This window comes from Engraulis encrasicolus, chromosome 10 (assembly GCF_034702125.1).
Source record: "Engraulis encrasicolus isolate BLACKSEA-1 chromosome 10, IST_EnEncr_1.0, whole genome shotgun sequence".
NCBI classification, from domain to species: Eukaryota; Metazoa; Chordata; class Actinopteri; order Clupeiformes; family Engraulidae; genus Engraulis; species Engraulis encrasicolus.
The window spans coordinates 31,118,403-31,137,816 of record NC_085866.1 but is presented as its reverse complement, the minus strand read 5'-3'; the positions used below and the strand labels follow the sequence as shown (position 1 = coordinate 31,137,816).

At 41.6% G+C, this 19,414-nt stretch overlaps 1 protein-coding gene across 1 annotated transcript in view; it reads right to left on the bottom strand.

Moving 5' to 3' along the window:
- The window catches only part of b4galnt1a (beta-1,4-N-acetyl-galactosaminyl transferase 1a), a 30,752-nt gene extending 15,091 nt beyond the window's left edge, over positions 1-15,661 (bottom strand). The window contains exons 1-5 of the mRNA XM_063208650.1: positions 15,447-15,661; positions 9,261-9,437; positions 7,079-7,185; positions 6,627-6,664; positions 6,176-6,356 (exon numbers count right to left, since the gene is read on the bottom strand). Of these exons, the coding sequence (XP_063064720.1) occupies positions 6,176-6,356; positions 6,627-6,664; positions 7,079-7,185; positions 9,261-9,437; positions 15,447-15,661 (718 nt within the window). The remainder of the gene's footprint in view (positions 1-6,175; positions 6,357-6,626; positions 6,665-7,078; positions 7,186-9,260; positions 9,438-15,446) is intronic.
- Positions 15,662-19,414: the final 3,753 nt, after the last annotated feature.

The following is a 19,414-nucleotide window of genomic DNA, read 5'->3' as shown; positions in this document are numbered from 1 at the left end:
ATTTTGACGTGAGCTTACCACCAGCAATTACAGCCTAGTCTCATGCACTTTTAATGAAGCAGCCTTGGGTTCCTTTTAGTAGAGTACACTCTACACATAACACTTCCTGACTGTGTGTGTCTCTGTCAGGAGATCAGACATCCCATGGTTTGAAGAGTACTTCCAAATAGGGCAGCACAATGTATCGAAAATGTATCGACATCGCAATATCAAGAGTGGCCATATGCGTATAGCGAAAATGACTTAATTATCGCTAACAAGTAAAACATTTCTGTGCAGTCCTGTCACTAGCTGAATGTCAACAAATGTGCGAGAAGCTCGCCACGAGAAAGCCGCGCCCCCCCACATAGACCGACAAATTTGTGACAAGAAACACACTCGGCTATATTTCTGAATATCGTTAAAATAACTGTTATTGAGGCATTGCATGCTGTTATATCGAGTATCGATTTTTTTTTCTGATATTTTGCAGCCCTACTTCCAAAACGGCAGCTGACACCAGACGTAATCACTACCTATATTTGGTATGATGATGACTAAGCAGGAAATAAAGTTAAGTTTAATGTACTACTGGATGAATTTAATGTTTTACAGGAAGAACATAAAAAAACAATGCTAACATTGAACAAAGTGCTGACCAAGGGTTGTGTGTGTGTGTGTGTGTGTGTGTGTGTGTGTGTGTGTGTGTGTGTGTGTGTGTGTGTGTGTGTGTGTGTGTGTGTGTGTGTGTGTGTGTGTGTGTGTGTGTGTGTGTGTGTGTGTAAGAGAGAGAGAGAGAGAGAGAGAGAGAGAGAGAGAGAGAGAGAGAGAGAGAGAGAGAGAGAGAGAGAGAGAGAGAGAGAGAGAGAGAGAGAAGGGAAGGTAACAGAGACAGAGAGAGGTTAACCTCAGATGACAGTGAGAAGCAATTTGTCACCACAGTCACAGTTAGAACAGTGACCTCCTCTTCTACTGACTCTACTTGGAGACAATATGCAATATGACGACAAGGATGAACATGAATTAGGGATGTCAACAATTAATCGATTAATCGCATTGCGATTCGATTCAACTGGAATTAACTGACAAAAATTGCCATTGCCTAGTGGTTCAGGAGATGGACTTTTTAGTCAGATGGTTGCAGGTTCGAATTCCACCCTTCCACTTCCTTCCACACTCCAAGGTTGGGGTGCCCATGAGCAAGGCACCTAATCCCATACTGCTCCAGGGAACATGACCAATACCCTGTACGTGGATAACTGTACATCACTCTGGTTAGAAGCCTCAGCTAAGTGTAATGTCATGTAATGTAAATGTACTGTGTGTGTGCAGTTGTCAGTAGTATGATCATGTGTGTATGCGTGTCTGTGCCTTAAAATATGAATCCTTCACTAACATGAATGCACCCCCCCCCCCAGAAAATAACTTCTTGTGTTTTTGACTTCTTGCATTGGGAAGGACCCTGCCATATCCAAACCACTTTAGTCAGCATATACGAAAACGTTCCATAACAAATTCATGATTCAGCACAGCCAAAATGGCCTAGTTTAGTAACTTTGCGTCCTGACAAATGATGCACAGGAACTGTAGGAGGCCACTGCTATGACCTGAAAAGGACACAAAACCCAAACTCCGGAAAAAATATCACAATTATAACTGATAATTACTATCTTTATTACTCTTATTACTGTATAATACATGTTACTACTAGTAGTAGTCGTAGTGTATTGAGCATTGTATTGAAAAAAGTAGTATCACTTGTTACCATAGGCTGAAGGTCGCATGGCAGGGAGAGCACTGCCTTCCAGGCAGGGCTTCAGAGATACAACTGACTAACAGGCAGGGCTTCAGAGAAGTCACTGCCTGAGGCTAATTTGATAAAGAGAGCACTTGCCTTCCACCTGAGACACACAATAAGGCCTTGCGGTGAGCACAGCATGTGGAAACCTGATATTGTAATAATAATAATAATAATAATAATAATAATAATAATGATAATAATAAATAAAAGTAAAAGAAGTAAAACAAAGTGACTATTTAAACCTGATTTAACATGAACCCTGCATACTGTAAGTAACACAGCAAACAAAACACTAAGTCTTCTAAAAAAAATTTGAACAAACTCAGCCTTCAACACACCAACAGAGCCGGAAATGGATATACACCACCAGCCAAACAAGTAGCTGTATCCGAAAGTACAGAAAATTGCTTTGGCTTACCACATAACATATCACAGCTCCATCCTATTACAGCGCAACGCGTCTCCTAGGGAGACATGTACATTTTAAAAATGCTTTACGACAGTCTTGATGTTTGCCGTGCACTGTATACTGTACTGTACACACACTCTGGGAAGCTCTCTTTCACACACGCACCAACCACAGAACGTGCCTATCAATTTCAGCGGGCCTTTCACGTGCCATAACACAATTTCCGCTAAATTGCCACTGCGCTTGCTACCACAGACACGGGCCACTTCATTTTCCTGCATGGCAGCTTAATTCAGCAGGGAAATAGAGTGGCCAGTTTAACGGATCGGATACCAACTAGCAGAATTCAACGGAGGACTGTTAGTAAACATCCCTCCAGAGCCTTGTAAAGACACGGTAGCATTGAGCTATCGCCCTACAGTAGGCTGTTAGGTGTTAGCTCAGTGGTATCGTGCCTGTGTTTCCCATGCCGGACTGGAGCATAAACTGGATGGTTGAGAGTTTGGGCCCCGAGTAGTGGACTGGAAGACCTTGGTTACACCCGTTTGGCTGCATACTTGTACAAATCAAAAGAACTGATGTTCTAGCCTCGAGTAGTGGTCTGGATGAAGACCTTGGTTACACCAGTTTGGTTGCATACTTGCACAGAAGACCCATAAGAACTGATTCATGTGCAGCAGCTAGGCTTTTTTTCAGAGCTTGAAGCTGATTATCATTTTATTCGAAATGTGAATTTTCAGTATGGTCTGATGATGGAGAAGCTTTTCAGCTTACAACTGTCTTTGCTACTCTATACTGTCCTGGATGAATGTACGAGATTCCCCACAGAGTGCAACACTAGCACATGATATTACATAGTTGCACCAGTTATGCCATTGGAACTTATAAAACACCTTCTTACTTTTCTTTTAGATTAGAATAGAAGAATAGAATGACATTATACAAGAACAAGGAGATGTAAAGCCTCATTATAAAGTGCACATAACTACACATAGAAACATACTGTATGTACAATAAAACTAACAAAAACCACTGCTATATCCATTGACAGTAAATAGAATGGACGCCAAATCAACGCTATTTGCCATTCAACGCTTTGAAGCCAGATTTGGGAACATTCCAACTTACATTCCACCTTAGCAACGCCAAACGCAGGTGCTGATTGGACAACAACAAGACTTCTAACGGTCAATCAAACCATGTTCTGATGCTCATTGGTCAATTTAACTTTTAATATCTCTCTAAAATAAAACATCACCACAAAAAATCACCACCCTGGTAAGTTGGAGAGCAAGGGGACCTACTAGTTGAGCGAAAAATGATCCCCCTGGAGTGGCATTTAAGGGAGATACAGGGTTTTATGTCTCTCATAGGAATGAATGGGATTTGGCCATTTTTTGGTCTTTTTGGGTCCAACCTTGGCTCCAACTTGGCTTCAACAATGAAATAGAATTTTGGCCTCCATTCTATTTACTCTCAATGGCTATATCAGAGATTCTTTAAGTGTATAGAGATATGCCAATGTAATAGGTTGCTATGGGCACCTAACATGACCAGGTTCCGGTCTGCCTAAAGGGGCGTGTCATAATACTCCTAGCATTGAATAGAACAGTCCTTAGGTCTGCCTAAAGAACCCGGAAACAATGGGAAAATGGAACCTCTCTCTTATCTACTCTCTCTGGCTATATTGCGTATTATTTATACTTCTGCTTCCACTTTATACACCTCAGCAGACAGATGAGCCACGTCTGCTTAGCACACTACTTTGAATGAATGAGTGCTAACTAGGAGGAAAGGGGTATCCTCCTGCTGGGGATATATGGGCTTCCTGTCAGTCCCTACCCCTCACCCCCCATACCCCCCAACATATCCTACAAACTCATTTAGTGCAGGCTAAATGGGAATCAATACAAAAAAAAAAATCAGTCGTGCCTCCGAGTCAAGCCAAGCCAAGCACTTGTCTGCACATCAGAGAATTACACAGCAAGGAAAGGCAACCTCAGCACCACCGAGGCATTCTGGGTATATTCTCATGGGCGAACTGTGAACTCTGTACTCCTTTCTGCTGCTACTACTACCGCGACTATTGAGGCAGTTTACTGGTGCACAGCAAATCACATGAGTATTCCACTGTGTGTGTTGACATATTGTTCCTTGGAAGTAACACATCATGAGTCCTGTCCGTCAATGATGTGATTTTGGTTGTAAATGCTGCTGACCAGTCCTGACTCCTAACGGACAACATGGAAAACGATACCGTAAATATTATCAATCAATGATTGATGGTATATTGCACTGCATATATATACACCTACGCAGGTTAACATGATCAGAGATTCACTGTAAGAGATTCAGATGATAGACACGCTCATCTAGAATGGCTGTGACCCAGAGGAGGGGCATGGCCCTCGAGATGTTATCTGTGTCATCAGTGCTGTCTGAACTGGTTCCCACAGCAGCAACACTGGGAAATGACCAAGATGTCGCTCCACTCTGTTATACCAGCAAAACAAACACATTTCTGTGCCAAGTTTCCAACTGTTATATGGTCAAACACCACTTGGCAGTGAACTATCAGATTTATGTTTATGAGGGAGGAACACCTGACAACCACATAGCACCACACACCACTCACCCAGAACATACTGGCAACGGTCAAAATATCAAATCAGCCCAAAATGGATGAAACTGATAAAATGGCGCTCAGGGAACATGTTCAGTTGCTTTCAATAACACAGTAGGAATGCAGTGTTAATTCAGCACTTAGGGTGTTTTCACACCTGGTCCCTTTCAGCTTATGAGTCCTGACAAGATATATCTGTGACTATTAGTAATCAGCTCAAGAGGACCGGGTGAGATCAAAATAAGGACCGACACTTGGAGAATACTCTGGGACCAAATACACTCTAGAAGATGTTAAATCGACTCCCTAAGTGTTGAATTAGCACTATGTTTTTCACTGTGCATAAAAACACTTCGTAAAGCATGATCTGGATGACTGAGAATCTTCATAGACATATTTCACACCGCAACGCAATACAGATATCACAGATACCAAACAGGCCAGAAATACTTGAAATAATGACATTCTCTTCTGCTAACTCCCACAACAGTACATACCTGTAATAAAATCAACATGTACCTATGACTCAGGCAATATAACCTACGTGTTGAACAGGGGTGGACTGCATTGTTGTGACGGCATTAGATCGGCAAGAGTGGTATTACATACTACAGTATGTGACTGTGACAGGTTAGCACTGGGCTGTGGTTATTAGCTATTTGCATTACACAAGGTTTTGCGGCATTAATCTAAATATTACACCAAAAGCAATGGTGTACCCATTCACCGAGATAAAATTACAGCACAGAGTCAACCTTCTATCAGGATAGAAGAATGGAAGCTGAATTCCCAACACCCCCCAAAGTTTCGCTTGGCTTGACGCTGATAATGTGGCTCGTTGGAACACAGTAAAAAAATGTTCTGCTAATTAAAACTTATCTGAGAATATATGGTCCAATTCGATTTTAGCATTAGATTCAACTTGTTAAGTGTTTAATTAACACTGTGAATCCCTATCAAGTATTTAATTCAACTCTCTAAGTGCTATTAGCACTCAGTGTTAATACAACACTCAAAGAGTCGAATTAAGACCAAATTGAGGCCGCACATTCTCAGAATAGTGTTGAATGAACACTGCATTTTTGACTGTGTAATACTGCCCAGATGTATGTATAGTAAGACCCTCCACTTGGGACTTGGCTCTATTTCTCTATATTTTTCAACTTCCCATCAACAGTATTTGCTTGCGAGACGATTGGATCAATGACAGCGCATCTCAGTGGTCAATTGAATCTTTTTTGCCGGAAAGGTGGGAGATGTTCAAGCACACGCCATATTGGTGTTACGAATCACCCCTATTCATTTCTAGGGAGGTTTTCTTAAGTGTTTCGTCTCATGTAGAGTGTCTCTGCATGTGTCTCACCTGTGTCTGCGGTGTTGGGGTGAAACAGGGTATTAGTGTACGTGATGAACTGGAGCTGGCGGTTGAGGGCCGTCAGGTAGCGACTGGACAAGCTGATGTTCATCTCTCCCTCCCCTCGGATGCTGACCTCATCCACGAAGGCAGCTATGTCAAACGTGCCCATAGTGGCCGTCAAATTCACCTGGTGGCAAAGATGAACAGGAGGCAAACAAAAAGAGGAGGGAAAAGAAGAAGAAAAAGAAAAAGAGGAAGTGGAAGAAGAAAAAATGATGATGATTATGATGATGAGGATGATGATAATGATGAAAAAGAAGAAGAAGAAGAAGAAGAAGAAGGAAAGAAGAAGAAGAAGAAAATAAAGTAATAGACGTAAATTCATGTTAATGCATGTGTGAATTACCAATTTCCTAATACCGAAAAGACATCAGCATTTGAAATCTCTCAAACTTACCGAATATCGCTCTCTTATTCTATCCTCCAGAGCCAATCCTTCAAATAACAGAAATGACAGGCACATATTAATTTTTGATTAATGCTTTTACATTGGTAGTACATTCAAGAGTATGTGATGCAGATTCTAGAAATTGTAACAAGGGCGTTCCCTCCTTCTCAGTTCCCAGTTAACGAGTCAAATCTTAACTTCCTGATTCAATGGCTGTGGTAGAACATTTGTTTTGTGTTTAGCTGTTTGTTTAGTGTTTAGCTGTTTGCTGATTACTAAAAATGTGACCCAGCTACATACAGTTTGTAAAAAAAGTCCTGAACAACCCATTTAATTCTTCCTAAATTGATGTACTCTGTTAGCTTTTAGGTACAACTGTTTCATTTTCAATGCCCGCCATATTAAAATAGTCATGTACCAGCAAAGCAAATATCTGAATGTGTGTGTGAGGTGGCCCTTACCTGGTATAAGGATGGTCTTAAGGGGCCGCACCTCTACCCCCTGTGTGGGGTACTGCAGCGGGCTATTGGCCTCTGCTACAATCAGCAGGTCAGCGGCCGTCTGGGACCTACAGCACACAATCAATCAATCAATCAATCAATCAATCAATCAATCAATCAATCAAAATGACTTACATTATACATTATCATACATAATTGCTATTCAATGTGCTGAAGAGTAGAGAAAGAGAAAAGAGAATACAAAGAATAAAAATAATAAAAAAGACCCCTCCAAAACGAGATGGCACATTTCAAGGGGCTATCCTTGTAATACAAATAATAAAAAAAGAAACTATTTTGTGTTATAGATAATAGAATTACATAGATATAATTAACTATCACCAAGGACAGATGAGTATAAAGATGTTTTTAATTTATTTTTACAACAGAATACTGTTGGGGCAGTTCTAATTTGTACAGGAAGTTGGTTTCAGCATTTTGCAGCATAATGACACACACAGATACACACACACACGCACACAGACACAGACACAGACACAGACACAGACAGACAGACAGACAGACACACACACACACACACACACACACACACACACACACACACACACACACACACACACACACACACACACACACACACACACACACACACACACACACACACACACACACACACACACACACACACACACACAGAAAATAAAACCAAACAATGTTCAAGTCAAGTAAAGTCTTTTTTATAGCCCATGAATGAAATAGCATCTGTGACACCATATTTGAAACTCATACAGTGTTATAACGCTGGTGCTATCTCCGTATTTGCAGTAGTATTGGGTAAGCCAGGGACCATTAGGATAGGATATTGTTAGCCATCTACAGTAGATGTCACCTGAAGAAGACGTATTCATGTTGATATGGTCTAAATGAATGTTGAGCTTTGAAGACTAATGTCAATCAAGAGGAAGCTCCTCCTTTTCCTTTTTATCGCTTCAGGAAGAACAAAGTGGCCAACTCAAAGGAAATAGTTTCTGAGTGTCTTATTTCTGTTTCTCACACCTTTGCAAGGTTGAAAAAAACACATCTGCTGTAGATGCCTACCCACACCTCATTGAAGCTACTGGAAACCCAGATTTTGTGGGACTGTGGTCGTTTCAGGTCTGCAGAGGAACTCGTGGTGGCTGGTTTGTGCACGTAGGCAGCAGTTTCAGGATGAGTCTAAACCAGGCTTTAGTTTTGTTCAGTCCTCCTGATGGTTGTTTGCTACCCATTGTCTGTCTAGTTTTATTTTCTTCCTGTCACCCTTTTCTTGCTTAGCTTGTCTTGTCCATATATGTGCTTGCTTTTTCTGTTCACCCTCATCTGTCTGCAGATTTAGCATGTTAGTCTTTCCTGTTTCCTTGTTTTTGGTTTACTGTACTGGTTATCTGTTCCTTGGTTCCCTTTATGATTTCCACGCGCCCTGTCTGATTGTCTCCGTGCTCCTGTTGTGTAGCTGCCCCGCCCCTTCGTTTGCCTCACCTGTTCCCCTCATCTGATTGTCATTGCCCTGATTACCCTGTGTTCATCTTTTTTGTTCATTGTTTTGTTTTGCTTTTATTTGGCCTTTATTGTTGGCCTTTATGGTTTACACACCTGTCTCAGAAGTTCCCCTGATTAAACAATCCTTGTCTAAACTTGCCTGTCTTGTTTGCCAGTCTCGTTGACCTCGTTTACATGAGGCATTTAATTCAGAATGAACTCAATTTAATTCTGGATAAAGCTTCATTCCAATGTGAAAACGTCATGTTAACTTCACGATTCTGAATTAAATGAAAGTTTAATGTAAACTCGACGGAACTATTTAATTCTGAATTGTTACCTAATGAAAACATGGCCATTGTCTGTCTCTGGTTTGTTCTCTTGTAGTCTTGCCACCTGCACCATATGGGGTCAATTAGAAACGGAAGGCAGTTACTCGATGACTCCCCTCCAACATAAACAGGTCTCTGATTAGATAAGTGAAGTTAGCTAGTGAGGCAGCCGTTACGAACGGCACTAACGAGTGCACTGCCCTGCGCATTTGATGTTAGGCCTACAGCGCTTCTATGGCGGGAGTTACGTTCATCACGTTAGCGCTTAGCTTACGTAGGCTAGTTGAGCGGTGAAAGGCCGCCAGACAGTGGAATCTTATATCTCTGCTCACCTCTTCTGGAAGCTGCTGTACTCCTGTGCCCGCCGTCGTTTCACCTCATCTAGTTCCGAGTCCTTGAAGGCGGTGTTGAGGTTCTGGGCCGACACACGGGGGAAGAGCAGGTTGGCATAGGGGATGTTGATAGTCCGCTCATCTCCCTCACACACACACCCATTGCGGGCTAGGAGACTAGAGCAAAAAGGGGAAGGAGACAGGCGTCAGATAGACAGTTTTAGGATGTTTGGATATTGGGTGCTGATGGTCCACATCTCTCCCTCACACGCACGCCTGTTACGGGATAGGAGGCTTTGGTGGGAAGAAAAAAAGAGTCAGACTGTCATATTGACAGGCAAACAGTATGACTGAGAGAAAGGGTAACACTTCCAAATAAGGGGCCATAATTAACAGTAAAGTAGCTACAACCTAATACTTAAGTAAGGGTTAATAATCATTACTTAATGCCACATTAGACACATATTAATTGTTATGAATGCATTAGTAAGCAGTTACTTAACTATAAGATAACTATTATCTTGTGTTACAAGTTAATAGCATATTATTATTTAACTAATAGATAAGTAAGGACACAGTTAATAGTTAAGTAGCTATCAGGTCATACTTAACTAAGGACCAAAATTAACACTTACTTAAAGGGACAGTTTGGTCAATTTCAACATACAGTTGTATTGCTCACGCTACCCTTGACTTGTTAGTGCCTGAGATTTTTTTTCTTCTTCTTCAGCCGTTTCCGAGATCCTGGTCATTGTAATGGGGGCAGCTCTTTGTTTACATTTCAAAAAAACATTTTTATTTATACCCAAAAACATCCAAAAGGTTATAAAACATCAGCAGACAACTAGCAAACAGCAGTACCTTTTGGGAAAATATTTGGAGTTGGCCTATGTTTCATTTTTAAAAAATGTAAACAAACGCTGCCCCCATTAGAATTGCTCATATCTCGGATAGGGTTGAGCCGAAAAATGTGGCATCACAGGGTACTGACAAGTCAAGGGTAGCGTGAGCAATACAACTGCATGTTGAAATTGACCAAACTGTCCCTTTAATACAAAAGTAAGGCATAACTAATGGTTAATTAATACATAAATATTGGGTTTTGGGACCCTTATATTAGAGTTGGCTGAGGATAACTAATGGTTAATTAATAGATAGATATTGGTGTTTGGGACCCTTATATTAGAGTTGGCTGCGGATAACTAATGGTTAATTAATCGATAGGTATTGGTGTTTGGGACCCTTTAATAGAGTTGGCTGAGCATGCCTAATAGTAAATAATCTACTGTGACATCTAGTTTTCACTCGTTCAAATCACTGTAATAGTGGCAACAGGAGCCATTATATAGCAAGGATTGGACGTACACTTCTCAATGATGGTGGGGTGATGAGATGTAATTTTTTCATGTACCACTTATTAATTTTAATGGTAAAAACCCTACAATAAATGCAGAACATTATGAAGAGTAATAGTTTTGAAGCGAAACTAAACCATTCCTTTGTGATAATTAGGTTAATATTTGATCATATTAGCTCCAAGAAGTGCAGTGCATGATGGGTACGCAATCTACAGACAACAATATTTCGGTATTATTTAATCATTAGATATGCCTGTGACACATGGTAATAGTTATCTAATAGTTAAGTAACTGCTTATTAATGTTTAACATGTGAATTAATAACAATTTATATGTGTCTAATGTGGCATTAAGTAGTGATTGTTAACCCTTACTTAAGTATTAGGTTATAGCTAATTTGCTGTTAATTATGGCCCCTTATATATATGGCCCCTTACCATGTGTCTCAAGTTCATAGCATATAATTATTTAACTAATAGATAAGTAAGGGTACAGTTAATAGTTAAGTAGCTATTAGGTCATACTTAACTAAGGACCTTAATTAACACTTACTTAATACAAAAGCAAGGCATATCTAATGATTAAATAATACCGAAATATTGTTGTCTGTAGATTGCGTACCCATCATGCACTGCACTTCTTGGAGCTAATATTATCAAACATTAACTTAATTATCACAAAGGAATGGTTTAGTTTCGCTTCAAAACTATTACTCTTCATAATGTTCTGCATTTATTGTAGGGTTTTTACCATTAAAACTAATAAGTGGTATATGAAAAAATTACATCTCATCACCCCACCATCATTGAGAAGTGTACGTCCAATCCTTGCTATATAATGGCTCCTGTTGCCACTATTACAGTGATTTGAACGAGTGAAAACTAGATGTCACAGTAGATTAAATACTTAACTATTAGGTATGCTCAGCCAACTCTATTATAAGGGTCCCAAACACCAATATCTATCGATTAATTAACCATTAGTTATCCGCAGCCAACTCTAATATAAGGGTCCCAAACACCAATATCTATCTATTAATTAACCATTAGTTATCCTCAGCCAACTCTAATATAAGGGTCCCAAAACCCAATATTTATGTATTAATTAACCATTAGTTATGCCTTACTTTTGTATTAAGTAAGTGTTAATTTTGGTCCTTAGTTAAGTATGACCTGATAGCTACTTAACTATTAACTGTGCCCTTACTTATCTATTAGTTAAATAATAATATGCTATTAACTTGTAACACAAGGTGATAGTTATCTAATAGTTAAGTAACTGCTTACTAATGCATTAATAACAATTAATATGTGTCTAATGTGGCATTAAGTAATGATTATTAACCCTTACTTAAGTATTAGGTTGTAGCTACTTTACTGTTAATTATGGCCCCTTATTTGGAAGTGTTACAAGAGAAAGAAAGCAGGCAGACAGACAGACAAGCAGGCAGACAGACAGTTGTGTATATTGGATGTTGATGGTCCACGCCTCTCCCCTGAAAACACGTTTTATGGGCTGGGAGGCTGCGATGGGAAGGGGAAAAGAGACAAGGATCAGGCAGACACTCACACTGACAAACAGTCAGAGAGACAGGCAGACAGACAGACACATAATCAGAGAGACGGACAGACATACGGTACATACATATAGACAGACAGACAATCAGGGAGACGGACATACAGGTGTGCATATGGGATCTTGTCAATTCGCTGCCTCAGGTGTCAGGTGTCAGACAGGTGTCAGAAATACCGATAGATAGAGTACCCAGTTAACCAGGGAATCAAATAATTGCCGGTTTGAATGATCCCATCCTTAACCAGAAGTAAAGGGAGAATATGTGTGGTCTCCTGACACAGTCATGTCTGGGTATACTACCCTTGAGCAAGACACCTGCAGTAACTGCAAATCTCTCTTTGGACTTTGAGGAGGATGGGAGTTCGGATATTGGAAAGAGCCCACTCACACACATAGCCATTAGGGGCTAGGAGGCTGAGTAGAGTGCAAGGAGACAGAGGATAGAGGGAGATAAGAGCACTAGTATGTCAAGATACACAGAAGAGAGACAGACAGAAAGACAGACAGACAACAGATAGAACAGACGGGTTGACATTAGGCATTTCAGTTAGAAGCTAGTTAAAATTCTAGCATTTTGCCACTTTTGTTAAAAAGTGTTAATATTATTTTGTGGTTATTTCAAAAGTTATAATAAATAACAACAATAATAGTAGTTTATCTCAGACACAGCTCAATTCATTCAAGATGAAGCTCAAAGTGCTTGAACAAGTAGACCTGTGTTTAGGATCTTTGTACAAGTATAAAAGACCGTATAAAGATAATTTAATAATACCAGGTCTGTATCAAGACTCTCACAACGCTCTTATTTCTGTCTTCTGTCTAACTGATCTCCAAAGAACAAAGGTATGCTGTTCCTTTATGTATGGGGTCTACGAGGACACAAAAGTGTAGCTCAATTAGCCTATTTTTCGTTTGGAGCACTGCAAAAGACCTTTCATTCCCAAAAAAAGAGTCTGCTCTCCTGAGGAAAGATATGACGTCTGGATGTCACTGCAGCGATTATCAGTAGTGTGAATTCACTGCAGCAGATGGAACAGAAATCCAGAGAAATCCTATTTTTTCTCTTTTCATCATGAACGGTAAGAACTTAAAGGAGCAGTGTGCAGGTGAGTTTCATGAGAATTTCATTTAAAATGTTGCACAAACAAACATAAACGCAAAATGTGGGATACAATTATATACTCCATTGTATCAGGTGCATTTTAGCCCCCTAAATGGGATATTTTTAAAGACAGATTTTTGATATGTGGATTTTAAAACTCTGTTTACATGGAAACAGAAGGCCAAAACCAATACGTTTTCAACAATATCCGGCTATGTAGAAAACAGCTCCTCAGAAAGATAGAGATAGGGCCATGGCCCACTCAGCCTGGCACCCTCTCCTTGACATGATATGGAGCATTGCCACACTTGACTATCCAATAGAGTATTTTTAATGATAGAAAGATACAGGTAGAATAGATAGATATAATATTTATTGTCCTTGTGGAAAATTGTTACTGTGACTCCAAAGGTTGAGCAGACTCGGATAAAGAAAGACCAATCCATGGGAATCGCCATAGGGCATCTTTGTTTAGTAGCTGGACCAGTGTTTCTCCAACTTTTTTTACCCTGACCCAATCATGGTAAATGGTAAATGGACTGCACTTACTGTATATAGCGCCCTTTCCACTCCTTCGAGCACTCAAAGCACTTCACATTGTATGCCTCACAACATTCACCCATTCATACTCACATTCACACACCGGTGGCAGTGGCTGTCACACAGGGTACGACCCTGCCTCCAGGAGTATGCCAGCATCCCCACCCCAATCTCAAATAAGCATGCCCTGAGTGGCTGTAGAGCCCCCCTTGAGAAACACTAAGATAGTCAGAGCTAGGGATAAAGACAGATAGAGTCAAAGTTAAAAAAGCATGGTGTGCTTTAGTGTAAAAAAAATCTATGTAACAGGTGTTAGCACAGAAGATTGAAGTTGCGCTTGGCTAGACTCCAATGTGCATTGAAACCAAACATATTGACAAGAAGACAATAAGACATTGACAATAATCTCTCTCTCTCTCTCTTTCTTCTCTCTCTCTCTCTCTCTCTCTCTCTCTCTGTCTCTCTCTCTCTTTCTCTCTCTCTCTCTCTAGATAGAGCCATGGCCCTCTCCCACCAGCACCCTCTAGTCTAGTCTACCTGATGCAGTAAGGCACGTCAACATACTTGACTGTTGAATAGGACATCTTCAACGTGTTTAACTAAAATATTGAGTAAACTCGTATAGACACACTCAGATAAGACAGAGATAGAGACCGATAGATGGAGATAACTCCACCCACTCACCAAAGGACGCTGTCCTTGGCACAGTAGTAGCGCACGTCTCCGTACTTGACTGCCCAGTAGGGCATCTTTGGTTAGATAGAGACGGACATCGATAAAGAACCATGGCCCCACTCACCCCAGCACGCTGTCCTTGTCACAGAAGGGCACGTCTCCATACTTCACTGCCCAATAGGGCATCGCTTCAAAAGAAAGAAGTTCACTGCACACTTTCTTGACTTTATACTTGTTTAATCAGAGCGAACAACGTGTTTCGCCTCCTAGTAATAAGGTTCACTTAGGTATGAAAGTGTGCGGTACACTTCTTTCTTTTGAAGTATTAAACACTCCTGCGTTTACCAGCACCTAGAAGCTGCACATGGATCTTTGAACTGTCCAATAGGTTAGAGACAGACATTAGGCTCTTTTCCACTGCAGTTTTTCTGTTAGGCTCGACACAGCGCGACCTGGCCGGCCACTTTTTGCTTTTCGATCGGGCACGCACGACATAGCTCAATCATAAAGCAAAGAGTGGCAGCCATAGGTGTGTCGAGCTGTAGGCCTACCAGAAAACCGGCAGTGGAAAAGAGCCTATAGATCAGTCTTTCTCAACGGGGGCGCTACAGCCCCCCAGGGGGCATTGGGGAGCCCTAGGGGGGGCGTTGAGAAGGATACGGCTGAGTGGGGGTGGGGTTTAGTTCCCATTGGGGGGCATTAGTCTATTTTATTTTTCAATACTTAGTGGGGTGTTGGCAGGTTTATGAGGTGAAGGAGGCATTTGTTCAAAAAAGGTTGAGAACCACTGCTATAGATAAAGAAAAATAACCCACTCACCCCAGCCCAGCACGCTGTCCTTGACGCGGTAGCGCACGTCTCCATACTTGACTGCCCAGTAGGGCATCTTCAGTTAGTTAGAGACAGACATAGATAAAGAACCAAGGCCCTACTCACCTCAGCACGCTGTCCTTGACGCGGTAGGGCACGTCTCCGTACTTGTTCTGTGAGACCAGAAGACGCTCCTCCAGCAGCCTCTCCACCCTCCGCGCCTCCTGCTTCGGCCGCACGTCCACCGCGCCGTAGGGCCGCGGCGTCCACGAGCGGATCAGAGCCGCCACCAGCCCCACCGTGGCCATGGCCATCAGTACCTTCTTCTTGTGGGACAACATGGGGGCTGGGGGCGCTGGGGGCGCTGGAGCGGCTGGGTGGGCTGGGGGGCTCTAGAGGCCTGGAGATGTGAGAGGTGGGGGGCGAGGGGCGGGGGGCGGGGGACTTGTGGCTCAGGTGTAGGTGTAGGTGTGGGTGTGGGTTTCGGTTGCGGTCAGGGTTGGGGGGCTGGTGGGGCTCTAGAGGCCTGGAGATGTGAGAGGTGAGGGGCGAGGGGCGAGGGGCGAGGGGCAAGGGACTTGTGGGTCAAGTGTGGGTTTGGGTGTGGGTTTGGTTTTGGTTGCGGTCAGGGTTGGGGGGCTGGGGTAGGGGGGCAAAGGGGGGGCAAGGTTGGGGGGGTTGGGAATGGGAGGCGGGCGGTTGACGAGAGGGGAAGAGGGTGAAAGAGGTGGTGCTCGACGCGGAGGACCAGGGCTGCTGTGACCTGCTGCACACCTGGATGGGAGCAAGAAAAAAATATATTTTTAAAACATATTTTTATGGGGGCTTTTTTGTCTTTATTTGGACAGGACAGTCAGAGAGTGTAACAGGAGACAAGTAGGAGTGAGAGGGGGGAAGGATCAGGAAATGACCTCGGTAGAACGTCTCGACTCGAAGTAGAGAAGTGATCACAACAAAATTGCATTTATGTCTCACCCGTGCAAGGAGGCAGCCCCCAATGGCGCCCGAAAGGGAGCAGTTTGGCGGGACGCTACCATGCTCAGGGTACCTCAGTCATGAAGGAGAACCCACCAACCTAGCGGTTCGGGAGTCGAACCGGCAACCTTTGGGCTAAAAGCCTGACGCCCTAACCGCTTACCCATGACTGCCCGTTAACTTTGCTAAGCCTTAGCCATTTCAGCCAAGGCCAAGGCCAAAGACAAAGACATTAAGATGTATGGGCTTAAGGAAGAAAAATCCACACTCACAAACTGCGTCTCATTATTTATTTATATTACCACCATGTCCAAAAAGCAAACGCGTTTCGGCTATCAAGCCTTCATCAGTGCATGGTACCAGGTTTTGGAGGTTTTGGAGGTTTAACATGAATTATTAGAACAGCTAAAGTTGAGAAAAAATGATATGCAAAATTAAAAAATGATACCCTCCCCCAACTTGCACTGCCTCCTTCAAACTCAGCCGCCTCTGTGCAAGTGAGCTAAAGTGTAAACACTGTCTATGGTTGTGTACCATAAATTAAGACAGAAATGAATGAAACCGCTGAAATATATTTATCTGTCGATCCTCATGCTCTTTGATGCATACACTTTATCTTCTCTAACTCTATCTGTAGGTCACACACACGAACGCACATGCACACACACACACACACACACACACAAGCACACACATGCAAGCTCACGCACACACACACGCACACACAAGAATGCAGAATAACTAACAAACCAACAAAAACAAATACCACGAATACAATGAAATAAAACACAACCAGTGACTGAACACAAATGTGTTTGTGAAATCAAATGGGACCGCAGACGTTTTATGCACGGAATGGCTTGCAGTTTGTGGGAGCCTTCAGCACTTCTAATGGTGATCAGAAACATGCTATTGCGAGCATCGGACTCTGACCACAGAAGGATGTTACCCCTTACCGTAACAGAGTGCTGCTCAACCAGCAGTGGAAAAAATGAACTTCCTGTTCAAGAATACCATAGGCCAAACCTTAACCCATGCAAACCTTTAACCTAGAGTCAAACGAGAGGTAGCATGTGCTATGAATTCATCATCACGGACCTAAAGTAATATAAGAAAGCAGAAGTAAGAAGGCAAAAGAACTTCTATTTATACTTCTAGCTATGAGTGATTCTACGATTCCCCTACGCTTTTGGCAAAAGCAAAATGTCAATTATCAGTATTTTTTTTCAACTAAATGACCTAGATGTTTAAATAGTGTATATATTTAAGTTTCCAAACAAGCAAATTGCCAAGCTTAATCTTAAATCATTTGATAAATACTCTAATGAAAGCGAACATTTGCTTGATTATTTTGTCAACAGTGTTATGGACAAATACTATGTCATTTCAAACATACATAAAAGTACTACAGAGTTGAAACAACATACGTTTGAAAGTGCTTATGTCCCTTAGCAATAATGTTGTCATTAATCTGTGCAACTGATATAGAAAATGTGATTGTTGAGCTTCATGAGTAGGATTTTATGATTCACTGTGATACAGACTGACACATTTTTCATTATAAATCCCTGTAACATCTGATTTGAATTTAGTCACCCTCCTTACACAAGACTTCCTTCTCCAGAGATAATCCATAGTGTCTGTTCATAGAATTTTTCCAACACATAAGGGATCAATAGCTGAAAAACACTTTCAAAACAGTCAACCGTGTTACTCAACTGTGTTACGGTCAACAGTGCAGGGGAATAAGTCGGCACTTTTTTAGGAAAAAAAAACAGAGCAGACGAACCCATCTCCCTAGAAAACAAATTATTTTGTTTGTTTGTCTGTCAATATGGAGATAAATTGGCAAAAACATACTCCTCCTCCAGTGTTGCCAGATTGGGCTGGTTCCCGTCCAATTGGGCTGCTTAGGATGGCCGTGTGCGGGTAAAAATGGCATTCTTCAGAAAAACCCGCCCACTTTTTGCCATAGAAATCAATAGAATTGGGCGGGATTTTGTGCTTCAAGGCGGGTTTTGAAAATGTTTTGGGCTGGAAATCATCACCCTCATCTGGCAACCCTGACTGTCATAATTGGCTAATTGTAACACCATTGACGGTAACACCGTTGACATTTCAGTCATTTTTATGGTGTTGTGCTAACTGAGGACCTCAGAAGTTCCACCACAACACCTTAATCAATTCATGTATCTGTATGCTTTATCTGTGTTTTTCTACATGTGATTTGTAATTCAGATTCTTATGAATATGTTGATAACACAGTTGACAGGCAATTTTCCCGCTATGAGAACATGAAAAAGAATGGATTAAATTATGGAAGGATGGAGCTCAAAACTTACCAAAAAGTCTTCCCATATCTTGCCAAAGAGGTTATGACATCACGTGATGTTATTCGTATGGCCTAAGGCCAAACCATTACTGATTTATGGAGGGGGTTTCAGACCATGACACCGTTAACACAGTTTTCGTGGACACACACAAAATGGCAAATTTCATGCATAATGGAAAGGACAGTGGTCTTTCTGACAGTTTTGTCATATTGTGATGATTACTGTGAATCAACATTTGCAATCGTCTTGGGCAAAACAAGTTTCTTTACATGCTAATATGAAGACTGAATCTGACATTTGGAAAACAGGACGGCATGAAAACGCCCAAAACCAGTATTAAATATTCATTCTTGCTGAGGGAAATAATGCCATGTCTACACTTTCTGTATTATATGAAAGATAAATGTTTTCTAATGTCCAAAACATCATTGGATGCAGTTAATAGTTAGTGGAATTGGCAAATAAAATCCACGGACTTAAAAGCGTAGGGGAATCGTAGAATCACTCACATGCTATCTATGAGGAGGTTTACCGCTGTGTGTGTTTTAACTAACCCATGTTTGTCACTTAAACAAGTTATTGTGTAATTGATGTCAACTAGCAGAGTTCGGTAGTAGACTGTGGGTAAACCTCCCTACTGTAGCCTCGTACAGAAGTGCTACCCAACCAATGCCCAAAGTTTGGTGTGAGGCCTCAAGCTTGAGCTCAGAGTGGTGTATCTAAAAAAATGGAAAAAAAATAACACTACTAACTAGCACTTTCTTTGTACTAGTGATGTCAGCTATG